Source organism: Penicillium psychrosexuale (assembly GCF_028828465.1).
Source record: "Penicillium psychrosexuale strain IBT 29551 chromosome Unknown utg000001l, whole genome shotgun sequence".
NCBI classification, from domain to species: domain Eukaryota; kingdom Fungi; phylum Ascomycota; class Eurotiomycetes; order Eurotiales; family Aspergillaceae; genus Penicillium; species Penicillium psychrosexuale.
The window spans coordinates 2,437,767-2,453,554 of record NW_026643186.1 but is presented as its reverse complement, the minus strand read 5'-3'; the positions used below and the strand labels follow the sequence as shown (position 1 = coordinate 2,453,554).

Sequence of the window (15,788 nt, the reverse complement as noted above, 5' to 3'; positions counted from 1 at the left end):
GGTGGAAGTTGGCGAACTGTGAGTTGGAGTAAGTTATTACAGATAGGGCATTCGGATATGAGAAGAGAAATGTATGTAGTGAAGAGGGGACCCTGCCACGGGAGACAGGGGCACCGACAGCCCTGTCTGCAAAACAGGTGTGAGAGCAGAGACGACGAGCGCAACGATCGGTAACTTGCCGTGTATAATTGCTTCGCTTCGCTCCGCAATTAAATCATAACCTCGTGTGCATTCCACGTGACCAGGTCTTTTCTCCTCCAAAATCATTAGTTTTAATGCGGTGAAGAAGTAGTCGGCTAACTTTGGCAGAATAACCTAACCGGCAGAATAAATAGACCCTAGGGAGTGGTCAAATACCACCGACCTTTTTGGGATATGCCATGGAGCATTTTTGGTCTAGCGGTATTGAGAAAGCAACGCTGAAAAGGGGGCTTCCCTTCTCGAACTCAAGTTATTGAACTAGACCTGCAACACGATATACATACTTTATCCTGCAAAATGGTAACATCTAACAAATCCTGTGACTCTCTGGTGATTTGAGATTTCCTGCGCATAAATCGCAGACCATGTGTCCACATAGAATTGTCACCCAGCGATCTGGCTGCATATGATGATGTATCGACCACTTCAATACCTAGGTAATTGAATTACCTTGGAAGAGGGGCTTTTGGCGGCGATTGGGCAAGAAAAGATCACTTCCAAATGGCGTACAAAGCTTGATCTCACCCGGGGCTCTTTCTTGGATTCTTCCCTTTACATGAATCACAGGCTCACACAACACCAATCAGCCATCCCGAAGGTACCGAGTACCACTTCAAGATAATCTCCACGATGGCGTCCCAACACATTCAGGTAGCCACGCCGCCCTCCAAAGACGCCATCCTCGAATCCCTCGTCGAAAATGTCCGCGCCTGTAATGCGCGCCTACCGCCCGGACGCGACAAGATCGTCTTTGGCGCGTGCGAACTCGAGGCGGAAATGCCGCTGCTTCTCAACCGGCCTGGCGCGCCCCTCCCGTGTAGGGAGCCGCCCGCCGAGTTCGAGACCGTCAACGCCCACTTTTCAGCCCAAATGCACGCTTTCTTCAACGCACTGCACGACCTCGAGGACATGGCAGACAAACCGTCCTCGGACAACCTGGACCTCTGCCGCCCAGACGAATGCCTTCGGCCCGTCATATGCGTTTCCAACCAGTCCTTCGAACCCTACCTAGACTGCTTGCACCGCGCCTTCCACACTCGCCGTCTCACTGTCCAGAACCCGGACAGCCTGCCCCTCCTCAACCGCGTCACTCAACTGCGCATCCTCCCCGACCGGGATCCCACCTTTCACCTAATCAACATACGGCCCGTCTCCTTACGTACGCCCCTCGAACTCGCCACCCGCCTCCCTCAACTCCGCGAGCTGGACTGCCCCTGGCTATGGGAGCGCCTTCCCGTTGCCTTCATATCCAAGGCACTGCGCATAATTTCCCGCGTCTGGGCAGGTCCTTGGCGCGATGACCGCGCCGAGTTCGCGCAGGCTGTGCGTCATGCTATGCCCTTGTTACCGTCCTCCCTCACTAAGGTCCGTCTCTGGTTCTGGAGGCCTGGCTCCCATTGGGACGAGGTGGACCAAGCGGCGCAGATGCCCGACCTTATTGGCGCGTTGTCGTCGTCCTCGACTAACGAGTTTAAAGGCATAGACCCTGTGTCTCTTGGCCTACGGGACCTGGGAAGTTGCCTAGAGGAACTAGACGTCTGCGCGCTTATTACCCCCGATCTTTTCCCTTCCGGTGGCGACGGCTTATCATGGCCATATATGCGGTACCTCAACGTGGAATTTCACCCATGCGCGCCTAACGGCAGCTGGTACTTTTCCGGCCCGCGAAGGGAAGATCCCTATACGATAGGGTTCGCTATCACGAGAGAGGAGCACTACCCGCCCGGCCAGGAAGACGACGACGAGACGCACGAGTTGATGTCCAACGAGGAGGAAGAGTACTGGGGCGACGCACCGGATATATACGACCTCCGCAACCCCGATATGTTCCGTCTGCGCCCCATCGCGGAACGCATTAACCCTTTGCTCTTAGCGTTTGCCTCGTCTCTGCAACGGGAAAATATGCCCGCCCTTCGAGACGCCGAGCTGTTTACGTAGCTTACGTGGCGGCCCTCCAAGGAGAGGGCAAAGGAGTATAAAGGGAGTGATAACGTGCCTCCAACTTCGTATAAGGAGGAGATGGTTATGTTCCGATGGGGGGTGAGATACGAGGCGCCTGCAGTTGGAGGAGATGGGAAAGGAAAAGTGACATGGCAGGTCGGTGAGGACTGGAGGCCGGAGGACGGAGTCATCAAGGCGTTTGAGGACCTTGTGGGGGGAGACGGGGAGAACATGGAATGGAAAGCGTTTGAGTTTTTGGAAGAGAGGGAGCAGGATCCAGAGGACTGTTAGAAAAGAATCTCAGCCATTCAACCTAAACGACCCCCCTCCCTCGAATCGTCCATTCTACCGACATTTTCGATCGGCACTCGCGGTCAGAGAATCTTGAGTTCGATCCGAGCCTCCCCATTAGCGCCTCAGCAAGAGAGAACTTCGGTTCTCAAACAGATCAGTCTCAGACCGTGGATTCAACTATCCTCCGGCATGAACGAACAGCCAGCGATGGGGACGATCTATGCGACTCTAATAGCCCATAAGGAAGGGAGAATATCCGTTACCAGGTCAAAAATTCCTCGACAAACAGTATCGTCCGCCCCCTTTGTTCAAATAAACACAAACAAGGACCAGCAGGCTTAGAGATCATCCAATTCGATCCAAACTATATATGCAGTGCATCAGGGAGAAGAACATATGGAGGGGAGACGCGAGATAGATGGCTATCTAAACTGGAACAATTCCTTGCGAAAATCCCGTCTCTAGAAAGTTGGACTTATGATCAAGGGCTGTCTCGTGATCAAGTTTTGGGTCTGAGATGCAGAAAAGTACTTGGAATGGCGGATCATACTCATGCATCGATTTGTGAGGACACGGAAGCCTGGTCACGACGACTTGAAGGGGATAGCATTATTCCAGTTTTGCACCATTATCGCGATCTCACTATGAATGCGAGCGAACAAGAAGACAGCTATCACAAAGTTGCATGCTTTCAAGAGCTCGTCTTTATGTCGTTGTGTGCGGCTGCGTCCCAGACAAGTGAGAATACAGCCAGTGTTTACGAAGCGATGCGCTTATACAAGAACACAAATCCTCGGGAAAAGCACTTGAAGAAGCTTATACGTGGCGCAATTTGGGCAAATCGCTCGATCTTCGCTTTAGCAGAGACTACATGGGGCCCGGAGTGCTCGAATGCATTCTTATTTGGCAAGTATAATATTTCAGATTTGGCTTTTATGCAAGAGCTAATCGCTTCAAGCCGGAGAATCTGTCTCCTCCTTTGCCCGATACGCGGAGTATGTCAAAAAGCGGCAAGAGGTGAGCACTAAAACGGAAAGGGAAAGGTCTCGAGTGCCAGGCATTATCCGGTACATATGTAACATTTGAAGATAGTCCTAATTTAGGACCTAAGAGGTACAAATGGGTGTAATTTGAAGCTATCGTGAACATTCCAAGGTTTTATTCAATGTTACATATTATCCAAAATCGGCACCTGAGCAGTGATGGTCAGCATGGAATCTCCCCGGGGCCCTCCGAGAGTCTCTGGAAACCGCGATTTCTGTTTGGAGTCAGGGTTATCTATCGAGAGTACTAGCCATTCAGATGTTCTTTAATTTTTATTTCTTGGATTTGATTTTGAGAAAAATTTGAAAGAATTCGCGGTTGGAATCATATAGTCTCGACGTACTTAACTTCCAAGGTTTCCAAGGTTGTGTATAGACTACAGTTGCTGTCACATGTGGCACCACTGCAGGGGCAAATTGAATGTCAAAGCTGAGTGGAAAATGAGAAGAAAAAAAAAAAAAAAAAGAATTACAACCCAAAAATTGCGGTGCGATCTACTTCGCCTATAAATACTTGCTGGTCGAAGCAAACCCCTGTCCTTCGAGAAGTTGACTTCACTTCCTTTTCCTCAACATTGAACTTCATTTCCCCCACTTGTCACTGCACGCAGCACCAGCGCCACTGGCACCACTGCCCGTGCTATTTCCTAATGGCGGCTACCGAAAAGTCTGGTATCAGCCTTATGAGCCAATACAATATCGTTCTACCGAAAAGGCAGGCGTATGACTCTTCCGGCAAACCTATACCTGCATGCGACCAGGATCAATGTGCTGCGGCAATAAAGGGGGAGTATCTTCCCGTCGATCTAAGCTCGTTTTGGCATCAGAGAGCAGTTATCCGTGGGATTCGTGATTCACTTCAATTTGCAACAAGCCCGGAAATTCTTGAGCTATGCTCCGGCGACGATGGTCAGGCCTATCAATTTTCCCGCGCCCGCAATGCTCGCCTGATTATGAGTGATATAATCCCCGATATGCAAAATCCTGCCACTCAGCCGTACTGTATCTGGTATCCTGACCTTGCATCAGAAGAAATATATCGCGAAGTTGCCCGTCGGTATCCGTCTATACGGTATCAAGTGGGCCGGGCGTGTGCTGCAGCATGCTATACAGATCTCTACAAAGAATTGGACCTTTTGCCTGACGTTTCTATTGCGGAAGAATCCCGCGAAGTTGACAAAGACGCCGAAATCTACAAGATTATCATGTCCGCCCCCCAACGATATGCTGTCATGGAAGATTTCTCTCGATCCGTTTATCTTGAAACCCCACGAACGCCTGCGTTTCTGAATGGCGATATGAAGCCCCGATGGGCTTTGGGACAGCGAGTTCTCCCTGGTAAAAATTTACCAGAGACGACTGCTGATGATATTGACATCGAGGAAGATGGATTTATCGGCTTTCAAGATATCGGCCTGAAGGATATCAGCGGAATGGAGGAATACGCTGAACTGGGCCCAGGCCAGTCCGATCAACTGTGGATGCCTCTTCCGCCTGATCTCCCAAATCTTGAAAAGCGCCTTCAGACACAGATGGCCGCGTGGGAGGGCAATGCGGATCGATACAGTCGACTAATGCACCCACGTAGGCTGAGAACCAAACTTAAATACAATTGTGTTCTTCGTGGCATTTATCATAGTACAACCTTCGCCAGATGGTGGGCTTATCAGCTGGAAACAAACCCTGGACGGGCTATCCTCCCAGGTAAATTGCTCAGCCAAGGCAATGAACTGGAGTGCCGAGAGATTCGCACTGCGATTAATGCCCGCATGATAATGAATAATGATATCTCTGACATTAACGATAACTCGGACTGCCTCCCGTGGGTTATATGGGGGCCCGTGAAGCCCTCTGAGAACACTTTAGCTGATCTGGTTCAAAAGTGTCCGTCCATGGGACATCAAGTTGCGATCACTTGTATAATGTGTGATTACGATTCGATATTCCGAAGTTTGAAGCCCCCCTATACTAGATCCTTGTATGTGGCTGCCAGGCGAAGTGAAAATCCATTCTACCTACAATACCTTGAGGAAATCATGAAGGAGCGCAACATAACTCCCCCGGACTTTCACCGCTTTAAGAACTTTGATCACACTGCACCAGGCTTACAGACTGATCTGGAGCCTAGAGATGATCTTACTAGTCCCACTGTCAGCTACAATGACATGGAGATCTGGTATGGGCAATATCCCGGTGGAAACGAACACGAAGAAACTCGAGGTACATATGGAGGTGGACTAGCAAATCCGGGAATGGTAGAGAGATATATGTGGCTCTCAACTGAAACTGCACAGAAGTTGAAAGATGAACTTGACGCGCCCTACCTAGGTGCGGATATTGGTCTTTTGTATAACGATGAAGAACTTCGATCCAAGCTTTCACGTGGTATACAGCCCATGAAGCGGTAGTATACAGGTTTCGATATATCGAATACAGTCAGTCCCATCGATTTTCGAGTGTTATCGGCCGAGTATTCGCTAGCTGAGTTACCGATGGCAATATCGCTCGTAGATACTAGGACCAACCTTTATAATCTCAGATCAGTTCCAATCCCTCTTCCACGTATAATATAGCGCGTCGAGTACTTGAGTGTGGTATAATAGTAATTTTGTAAGTATATATCAGAAGCACTAGCATATTGTAATAATTCTTATACAGGTAAACAAAAGCTCTCCAAGAAACTTGTAGGTTTCTCGAACTTGAATGAATTCAATGTTACTAGTACTGCGCCGAACCTGAGGAAGCAACGAGGGTGTGTTTCTAGCGTTTTGTGGTATGCTTCTAGCTAGTATTCTAATATTTGAATCTGGGATTGGACCTAGGACTCTGGTGATGCGGTGAAATCCAATTGTAATGAGAAATTCCTTTCTAACCCTACCATCAAGGCCTGGCCATAGTAAATTAAGGGCCGTTGCTCAGTGTATCTTGTATTATTCTGTTACCACTTGGTAATATTGTGACATGCGTCTGGAGTTATAGGGCGGTAAGTATCGATGGTTGTGGTATTAAATACAGAATATTTTACGGCAGCCCTCATCCTTATGAGGTCCGCTTAATTGCTGAAGCCAAAGAAGAACTTCTCAGTGTGGTTGAGACGATTTCGAGAGCCCTAGAACCAAACGTCGTAGGCTTGGTCAGCACACCCAAGGGGTCAAAGCGTGTGACAATTATGGCCAGACTATGGATTGGATATCTAAGCACGAACATCTAAGCCAAACGAGGCGCTCTGTTGCTGGAACCAAGACGAATTATACCTCACCTTGGCGTCGAAAAGATGAAGCGAATGGAGATGAAGCAGAATACCCCTATTTGGGGAAGGAGAGCTGGCCGCAAAGCAGTCAAAATAAGCAGAGTTTTTGGCAGCATTTCCGATACTGGAACAAGAGGAAGCCGATCAGGTACACTCCCAGAAAAGATGAGTTTCATGTCTTTTGGTACCACGGCTGCATCTTCGCTATCCGTCGCAAATCAGTCGGAAAACAAGATTCCTTTTCCGCCTTCATGGAGAATATCATCATTTATGCCGCTCCATAGAATCGGCAGCTACTGACAGCGCTCGTCGAAGACATCCAGAGAGAAGGTCCCGAAAGTGAGAGCAACCATATTGTCGTTTATCGAGGTATGAAACTTGGGGATTATAAATGGGTCCCCATCGCCTCTAACTTGCACCGACCATTGGATAGCGTGGTACTTGATCCTCATCAGAAAAGCACATTTGAGGCAGATGTTGAGGATTTCCTCCATCCATCCACCGCTCAGTGGTATGCAGAGCATCATCTGAATTATCGACGCGGTTACCTCTTTTACGGCCCACCAGGCACAGGTAAATCAAGCCTGAGTCTAGACTACCAACGAAAAAAAAACCCCAAACAAAAGATAGAAAAAAAAGCTCATATGTCTCCCATCTACTGGCCAATGTCGAGGTCTCGCAATTGATTGAGATTAGGGAATTAACCAATTATCTGGTCTCTTATCGGAGTCATTCAATTTTATACTACCAAATCTAGTCAGTTACAGGGTCACTTCCCTCACTCATAAAAACGTTCGTCCTCCTATTTTGGTCTCCGTTATGTGTCACGGGATTAGAGCTCGAGCACATCAAGTGAAGGCCTTGCAGCTCTCAGTGGATAGGGAGTTTTTCCACCGATCACAACCAGGTTGTCAGTTTTCTTGGCGGCATCAGATAATCTGCATAATAGAGAACGTTAGGCTTTTCTTCGGACTGAGGGTTGAAAGAAGACAGACAGGAAATTTCCATGATTGGTAATTTAATGAACAGACTTGATGAGACCTTATGAAATGCTTGGCTTGGAGTTTTTGCTTTAGGGGGGGCGATCAGTGTTCCTTTTATATTCTTTGACTCCTATAGGGGATAAGCAGCCACAAATCTCGCTGATGGGTACTAGTGTTTGAGCTCCTAGGATTTATTTTTGCCATACCAATCACTGTGCGATTGTCTGGAAGCTCCTAGGAAGAAATGAGTTAGGATGGCGTGCTTTCTGAGTGCTAGTTGGAATATTCAAGGCAAATTAGGGACCGCAATTTTTTTCATAGTCAATCGGTCTAGAACTTTGTTGCGGATGTCCAGGTCGCCAAAGCTGAAGCTATATTCCTAGAAGCAAGCGGCATGTAGCAAGAGTGATAGTCCGTCAAAATATTAAGCGAAAACGTCAGGTTAAGACACTAACTTAGGTTTACAAGTATAAAACATTTAATTGAAGTTTTTGAGATAACTGTAGGTGTTGTTCAGCAAAAATTTGAGGGTCAGATATATCCCACGGCTATGAAGAGACGGTATCGCGAATGCGAGACACGCTGAGTGGAATACCGTAGAATAGTAATGCCAATAAAATTGGCCCCACTGTGATTTTGCAGGTGAAACAACAGGATCGGCCGCCACATTGATGACGCCAGCCTTTCGTTGAGGGGACAAATGTCAAGAGTGCTGGGTGAACGACTGCATTTGGATGGGGCTAGCGTGGTGCATTTTATTGAGGCTAGCTGCTGACTTGGCTGCTCCCGCACTTTTCTCGGGCCGTGCGCAGTGAATGGATCAGGCTGCTCAGTGAGTGCTCGGTGAGTGCTCAGTGACGGGATGAGGCTGCTCAGCAGGTATGCTCAGTGAGCACTCACTGAGTAAGTCCGGATGCTTACGTAATGCTCACTCAGTGAGCGGGGCAAAGCTCTCAGGGGCGTGCTCAGTTTTACTCAGTGAGCAAAAAGCGGCAAGGGGTGAGCACTAAAACGGAAAGGGAAAACAAAAATTGGCAGACATTATCCTGTATATATGCGTATGCGTGTATTTAATTAACGAGAAGGAAGAAAACTCCAAGCAGATTTGTGATGAAAAGGACAACTGGTTTTGTTCAGGCGATACTGTTTTGTATGGCTTCAAATGTTCAGACCAAGACAAGCAACTGGACAGGAAAACGATACCGAGCCATGGGTGATGCATGACATCCAATGCAATGTATGAAAAAAGCAGCACGCCGGGACACCTTGATGCGAATATGTTCGTTCTCTTCGTTCTCTTCGTTCTCCCTTTCGTCTTCATCCCTGTCTTCTCGGTTCTCCTAGTCAAATTCTCAAGCTCGGTTCAATAGCCAGCAGTCATAACCCCCATCCCATGATCCAGCAAGCTGCTCGAAGCAACATAGCTAAACCCACCGAAAGGATTACTCTCAGCAGCGAAGTCGTCGTCATCCGCGCCCTTTCCAGCTGGGAAATCCTGTCCCTTACTATAGTACTCGTCAAAGCCGCCGGCAGTGACCGTCGGGCTAAGCGGGAGATGGGTGAAGTCAGCGGAGAAGTTCTCGGCGAGTGCGGGGTCCGTGACAATAGGCTGGATAGGCGGGTCGAGCTCGCGGCGCTCAAGGGCAGCCCAGTCGATTTTGCGGAAGAAGCGGTGCTTCTTGATTATCTGCAGGTCCTTCTGCATGTGGTAGCCGAGGCGCTTGGAGGGTTCTTTGCGGAGTAGACGGGTAAGAAGGTCCTTTGCGTCGGGCCCCAGGAAGTAGGGGAGCGTGAGCTTTTGTTTGACAATCTTCTCTTGTAGCTTTGCGTGGTTGTTTCCGCGGAACGGAGGTGAGCCGGTGAGGAGGTCGTAGCCCAGTGCGCCGAGGGACCACCAGTCGCATGCTTTTCCGTACGGCTTGCCTTGGATCACTTCTGGCGCCATGTAGTCGATTGTGCCGAGGAGAGAGTTGCAGCGGTCGTCGTCGCTAAGCGCGATCTTGCTGAGCCCGAAATCGGTTAGGAGGAGGTGGCCTTGCGAGTCTAGGAGGCAGTTCTCGGGCTTCAGGTCGCGGTAGAGAACGCCGACGTTCTGGTGTAGGTGTGCTAGTGCAAGTACCATCTCTGCCATGTAGAAGGCTGCCGTATCTTCTTCGAACATGCGTTCCATGGCTAGGTGGTGGAAGAGTTCGCCGCCTTGCGCGTACTCCAGGATCAAGTAAAGCTTCTCGTGGTCTTGGAATGCATAGAATAGCTTGACGACAAAGGGGTGGCGGTTGACACTTTCCAGGATTGTGCGCTCCGTCTTGGTCTGCTCGACTAGCTTTTTGTGAACAGTGAGGGAAGCCTTCCGGAATTGTTTCTGAGCATAGAGCTTGCCCGTGACGACGTGGCGCACCAGCAACACAGTTCCGAATGAGCCCTTGCCTAGACAGAGGAGAGGCACAAAGTCCTCCGCTGTCATCTTGCGGCACAGTTGACTACGCAACTCCGCAGTCATACCTGGGACATCCGCCTTGCGATCGTCCAGTATCTCTGGTTGAACAGCGTCGGAACTAACAAAGTCCTGATCCAGAGGGATTTCATAGCTAGTCAAGATTTCAGTGTGGTCGCTATCGGAGTAAAAACTGGCAACACTGGGGGTCTTGGAGACAAGTCCGCCCAGGCCAGCTGTGTCGTCAGACAGACTCAAAGTGTTAAGTTGAAGCTTCAACGCGCTGACCCCATGGCCTGTGGATGCCTGTATCAGTGGGCTAGCGCCGCCAAGCGCAGTTGGAGGGCAAGAGGGTGCACGTGAGCTCGCGGCGGAAAAGTCCGATTCCTCGTCGCCGGATGCCAGAGGGGTGAAACCGCGAACAGTTGCGCACGCCGGCCCGAATTGGTTCTTCTTCTTCTTCTTCCGTTTCTGCTTCGGCAACATGTTCTCATTGAGAGTCTGGTTTGTATATCCATTGAATCCCTTGGTTGTCTGCTCTGGAGGTGACATGCCCATGTGTGCATTATGGCGACGGTGATTGGCTGGGATGTCAATGGCGGACTGTTCGCTGTCGGCTTGCGGAGCGAACACGTCCCCGACCGACCAGTCGTCAGAAGGCATTATGCTTTTGCTATAATAGCTCCGCGAGGGAAGCGAAATAATTTAGGCGAAAGCGCCGGCAATAACCGCAGGGTCAATAATTGACCTTGCGCGGTTGTAAAGAACGGTAGCAAGGTATTCAGAATACCTATTTCGCAGTCGCTGTTCATATAGAGAAACCCGGTTAGCCTCGATCGTCTCAATCTTAGATATCAACTGTAAAGAATGAATAGACGGGTGGGTGAGGGTTTTCACGCCCCCACTAATTATCGCCAAGGTAAAAGTAAAAATAACAAAAATTAAATAAAATCGGAAATGAAAGGCCGATCAAGGAGACGTACTTCAACTTGCGGAATTTATTCACCAAAGCACGGTTTTGCTTCAATGTCCGAACTAGTCAATAGACCAGCCTCGAATCTCTCGAGCAGGTTTACCGTCCGCCCTTCTTCAGGACGGACCTAGGACCCCTAGCCAAGTCACCTCGCTGGCCGAAAAGTCGAAGGCCAAGGTGAAAGCAGAAAGCGCTGGATTTGTCGCGTTCGAAATGTCAGGAGGCGAGTTTAGAAGGGATGGATATAGATCAAGGTTGGCTAGGGAGCCAGTAAGCGAAATCAAAGCGAGCGAAGACGAAGGCACAGATAGGCACATAGAGGACGAGGATTTTGGTAAATAGAGATTAACAGTCTTTCTTCCCCGGGAAGTGAAACAAAGCAAGAAAAGAGCGAGATCGTGCAGAAATTCGGATTTCGCGCAGATCCGGGGGCTAAAGGGACTAGTCCCAATTTGGATTTCACGTGTCAGATGCTGACATTAGCATGATCTTAATGGATTTATATGTTGGTATTGTCTCGATATGTCTTGATATTACAGTCTTTTTACTTTGACTAGCCCTCGATATCTTGCCAAGTGAGACAAGCCTCAATATTACAGCCACCAACTCGCATGACTGTCGATCTGCATACTGCAGCCTCCTGTGTAACATGAACCCCTTCAAAGCCCTTAGCGGCTATTGAAGAAATCCTTCGAGCGAGTAATCTCCACACCAGACCGCTGGACAAAAGCAAGAGCACTTGGCTTTTCCACCTTGACCGTCACACGCTCATTGCCAAAGTCGACAGTCACAATGCGAGCAACGAAAGTAGCCAAAGACTCCACAGACTGGAAATCAGTCTGATCAACCTTCTATAGTATCAAAATATGTCAGCAAATAGGATCTCAGAAAAAAAAAACCAACAAAAGCATCAGCGAGATAAAACCGTACCTCAGCCACAGCCCGCGTCACAGCCTGGTAAGTATCAACAACAGCCGACCCCCAAGCAAGCTGCCCAGGACCCTGGAACGTAAGACCAACAACCACAGCCTGTTTCTCCAGCCTCTCATGAGGATTCACACCGAGGATAGCATAGCACCTAATACCCTCAATGCGGAACTCCTCCTCGAGAACCACCAAATCGCGCGCCTCCCCACCAGCACCCTCCTTCCCGAGCGCAATAACCCCCCGATACCGGAGCCCCTCATCCGCGCGCAACAAAGCCTTAGGCAAATGCAGCAGCACCTCGCACTCCCCATACGCCGCCGAGATAGGGTTCGGCTGCTTCTCCGCCGTAGCAGCCGACGTCGTCTCCAACAGACCCAGTCCGGCGTCCGCGACAACGCCCGCGACCACGCGCAGATCCTGGCCTAGGCCGCGGCTGTGCATGTCCTCACGGCGCGTCCCCTCCAGACTGATCAATCGCTGCGACGGGTGCGATGCGGACGAGGTGTTCTCGCCCATGTTGCGCACGTCGCTTTCTAGTCGGCGGAAGAGCTTGCCGTAGTCGAGGGTTAGGGAGACGTTGTCGGTTTCTGCGGCTGTGATTATTGAGGAGTAGGAGAGCTTGAGCGTTGCGGTGCAGGGTTGTGATTTTCCCTGGCGGTGCCAGGCTTCTGGGGCGCAGGGGGAGGGGGAGCTCGATGTCGCGGAGACGGACGCTGTCGAGCACATCTGGGCGGGGTGGGAGTTGGATGGGTTGGTCGATCATGATTGTATTTTTGTTGGTGGTTTAAGGAGGAGATGGTTAATGCGAAATTATCAGCAATATCAAATCAAGGGAAGCTGAGGGGGGAGGTTTTTTTTTGGCGGGGCACCCGTGGATGGTTGTAGATCATGACGGTAGAATCCACACGGGCATTTCCGTTTTATTTGTCGCAGAATCATAGATTAGATGGAGACTATCGGTAGTATTATGGGGTATTGTTTGTATTTTTGTTCACTACACGTGCTAGAATTGGTTTGGTGGAGATTGTGATAATATATATCTGGTAATATATATCTGGGTTTAACATGGCTCCGTACCCAAATTTAGATACTAGGACGTTACGAATCGAGAACTCGGAGTATAAACAGGAGAAACCAACTAAAGGAAAAGATTAAGATTTTCGGATGCTAACACACATACGATAGTCCGGGGCTAACAAGATAGACCAATAGCGATAACCGCCTAGCCTCCAGCCACCCTAAAGCTACCAGGGAAGAAAGAAAAGATTGAGCACTCGCGCTGTCCAGTCGTCAGGAAGAAAGAAAAGCACCCGGCCGCAAGAACGCTGAACGGAACCTCGGCAGGTGAAAAAGAATCATGACACCATGAAATGAGTACGAGACGTTGCGGGTATTTGGCGAAGGAGGTCAACAAAAAAATGATGGTAGAACGGAAGAATATGCAATAAATCCAATCAACGAAGACCCGGCGCCATCTACCAGTAGCGAGGACGGTCGTAAGGCACATACTCGCCTCTTGGTGGAGAGCGAGGACGACCATAACCCCGGGCAGCTAGGTAGGGATCATCATAGTGGCGAGGGGGTGGGGGAGGCCGGGCCTCGTAGGGGTCTTCGTAGGGACGACGTGGGGGTGGGTAGTCTTCCATCCGAGGGCGAGGGGGAGTCCGGCGGGCATAGCCATCCCGTTCATAGTAGGGATCGCGGCGGATAGGAATCGGCGACCGCTCACGGTAGTGCTCCCGCGGACTGTAGCCACGTGGGGGAGGGATCCGGCGGTCGTACTCCTCCATGGGGGCAGGGTAGGGGCGACGTGGTGGGGAACGGGACCTGTATGGGTCACGAACGGGGCGTTCCTCAAAGTTCTGAATCTGGGATTTGGTGAGAGGGGCTTCCTCTAGGTCCGAGCCAGGTTGGACGCTTACATCGGCGACACAAGATACGACGGAGCCCTTGAACTCTCGCTGGTCCAGTTTCTCCACGGCGGTCTTCAGGTCGTTGGCGGTTTCAAATTCCACAAACCTTGTTCAAATGTCAATGGATTGGAAGGGTCTCGGAATACAATGGTTCACCCACCCTCTGCCCTGTTCTCGGCCAGTTTCAGAGTAAACAACGTCCAGTCCAGACTGGCGGGCGAAGTCTTTCAAGTCCTATTGAATGCATGGTGAGTCCAGGTCCAGGAAAGGTATGTCCGGTAAATGTGGTGAGAGAAAATGTAAGCACTCCCATGTCCAGTCCGAGGGGGTGTATCCAGAATGGCCATCTTATATATCCAAAAGTCCCAAGAAAGGTTCCATGGGCCTGACAAGGTGTGGTGAGTATGCAAGGATTAAGGAGCAATTCTCAAATCTCAAGGTAAAAGAAAAAGCTATAGAAGCATTTCTCGGTTATCAGGAGAGGAGTGCTAATGGATTAGTACTCGATCCTTGGCTCAACCGATGGCCACAAGGACAATGGACTGGAAGCATGTGTGGGCTGAATAGAGACGGGTTTGAGGAATATACGTCAGGAACTCCGGGAAGGAATGGACTTGCTGCTAACCTGCCAACTTGTTTCTGGAAGACCGGAAATCTGCATGCGGAACATAGTGCGACGTGGACGAGGGAGCGCGTTGCGGTCAGGCGGTCCTGGGAAGGCTTCCTTGCGACGAGGCCCGCGCGCAAACTGAACGGTGAGTCGCTCGCCTTTGAAGTCACTGCCGTCTGTAGTATGGATAAGCGAGAGGTCATTGGGTGGAAAGTCATGGGGGGCATACGGAAGGCTATAAGAAAATAATGTTAGCGACTGTGCGCGATGAAGGGAATCTGATAAGCCATTCTTACCGGGCACAATATCTCTGGCATCCAGCTGGTCGTCGTATTCGATGAAGCCGAAACCGTTCATCAATTTGATCTCCGTAATCTTACCGGAGCCATGGCTGCTGAAATGTTCCTCGATGTCGCTTTTGGTCACTGTGATAATAAAGCAGAAAGAGGTTAGCGCATCATTTCTCCAAAGTGACTCCAAAAACACCGGTTAGATGGCCACCCGAGGCGCTGTTCCATGTGGGTAGCATTCCACATGAGCATACGAGGGGTCAGAGCACATGGGACTCAGAGGATCAGCGAAGCGACCAGATTATGCACGGTGGTGCGTGTGTTCTCCAAAACTCAGGGAAGAGGGACAGTCAGGTACCAGCATACCATTGCGGGGAAGATTCCCAAGATAAAGGCGGGTTGAGGATACCTCAGTCATGGCTAGTCTGAAGCGATTGATGAGCGAGAATAGAAGGGAATCTGGCTAAGGCGAATCCTAGAGAATATGGATGAGATCGAAAAGGCGGGAGAGCAGAGAGAAGTTGTCAGTTGCGGTCTCGCTGCAGGAAAGCGTGTAACGTGTAACCCGACAAACGAGAGACGGGTAGAGGGTAGATGTACTGCTGCAAAGTCAAACGGCTGAACAGCAGAACAGCAAAACAAATACAAAAGATACCGAAGCGAAGAGCGAGAGGGGAAGAAAAGAAGAAAGTACCGTCTGGCGGTGGACAGAGGGTGGCCGCCTCACTTTTTCTGATCCACGTGGTTCCACCATAGTAAAAATAGAGGAAGAGATAATATGAAACAGTTATTACTATATAGAGCGATTAATTAGAATACATGTAATAGCTACAATACAAACTATATACCTCCATAGTTTAAAGTAAGGCTTATCCCTCGTGGACTCTCTCCACTGTCATTCCACGGTTCTGCCAACCCCATGGGGTCTT

The 15,788-nt window shown here is 49.8% G+C and overlaps 7 protein-coding genes across 7 annotated transcripts; 3 read left to right on the top strand and 4 right to left on the bottom strand.

Moving 5' to 3' along the window:
• Positions 1-831: 831 nt before the first annotated feature.
• N7518_000949 (uncharacterized protein) lies at positions 832-2,139 on the top strand (the record flags this gene model as incomplete). Its single annotated transcript, XM_057181877.1, has 1 exon — positions 832-2,139. The coding sequence occupies one exon, from the start codon at positions 832-834 to the stop codon at positions 2,137-2,139; it is 1,308 nt and encodes a 435-aa protein (XP_057047227.1).
• An 81-nt stretch (positions 2,140-2,220) lies between these two features.
• On the top strand, positions 2,221-2,433 carry N7518_000948 (uncharacterized protein; the record flags this gene model as incomplete). Its single annotated transcript, XM_057181876.1, has 1 exon — positions 2,221-2,433. The coding sequence occupies one exon, from the start codon at positions 2,221-2,223 to the stop codon at positions 2,431-2,433; it is 213 nt and encodes a 70-aa protein (XP_057047226.1).
• A 1,696-nt stretch (positions 2,434-4,129) lies between these two features.
• Positions 4,130-5,887, top strand: N7518_000947 (uncharacterized protein; the record flags this gene model as incomplete). The annotated part of the gene is made up of 1 exon (XM_057181875.1): positions 4,130-5,887. The coding sequence occupies one exon, from the start codon at positions 4,130-4,132 to the stop codon at positions 5,885-5,887; it is 1,758 nt and encodes a 585-aa protein (XP_057047225.1).
• A 3,188-nt stretch (positions 5,888-9,075) lies between these two features.
• On the bottom strand, positions 9,076-10,809 carry N7518_000946 (AGC family serine/threonine-protein kinase; the record flags this gene model as incomplete). Its single annotated transcript, XM_057181874.1, has 1 exon — positions 9,076-10,809. One exon carries the CDS (start codon positions 10,807-10,809, stop codon positions 9,076-9,078), a length of 1,734 nt encoding a protein of 577 aa, XP_057047224.1.
• A 42-nt stretch (positions 10,810-10,851) lies between these two features.
• Positions 10,852-11,436, bottom strand: N7518_000945 (uncharacterized protein; the record flags this gene model as incomplete). Its single annotated transcript, XM_057181873.1, has 3 exons — positions 10,852-11,050; positions 11,130-11,181; positions 11,247-11,436. The coding sequence occupies 3 exons, from the start codon at positions 11,434-11,436 to the stop codon at positions 10,852-10,854; spliced, it is 441 nt and encodes a 146-aa protein (XP_057047223.1).
• A 351-nt stretch (positions 11,437-11,787) lies between these two features.
• Positions 11,788-12,772, bottom strand: N7518_000944 (dihydroneopterin aldolase family protein; the record flags this gene model as incomplete). Its single annotated transcript, XM_057181872.1, has 2 exons — positions 11,788-11,970; positions 12,050-12,772. 2 exons carry the CDS (start codon positions 12,770-12,772, stop codon positions 11,788-11,790), a joined length of 906 nt encoding a protein of 301 aa, XP_057047222.1.
• A 749-nt stretch (positions 12,773-13,521) lies between these two features.
• On the bottom strand, positions 13,522-15,277 carry N7518_000943 (uncharacterized protein; the record flags this gene model as incomplete). The annotated part of the gene is made up of 7 exons (XM_057181871.1): positions 13,522-13,914; positions 13,969-14,065; positions 14,120-14,193; positions 14,585-14,745; positions 14,799-14,804; positions 14,866-14,994; positions 15,226-15,277. 7 exons carry the CDS (start codon positions 15,275-15,277, stop codon positions 13,522-13,524), a joined length of 912 nt encoding a protein of 303 aa, XP_057047221.1.
• Between the last annotated feature and the right edge of the window lie 511 nt (positions 15,278-15,788).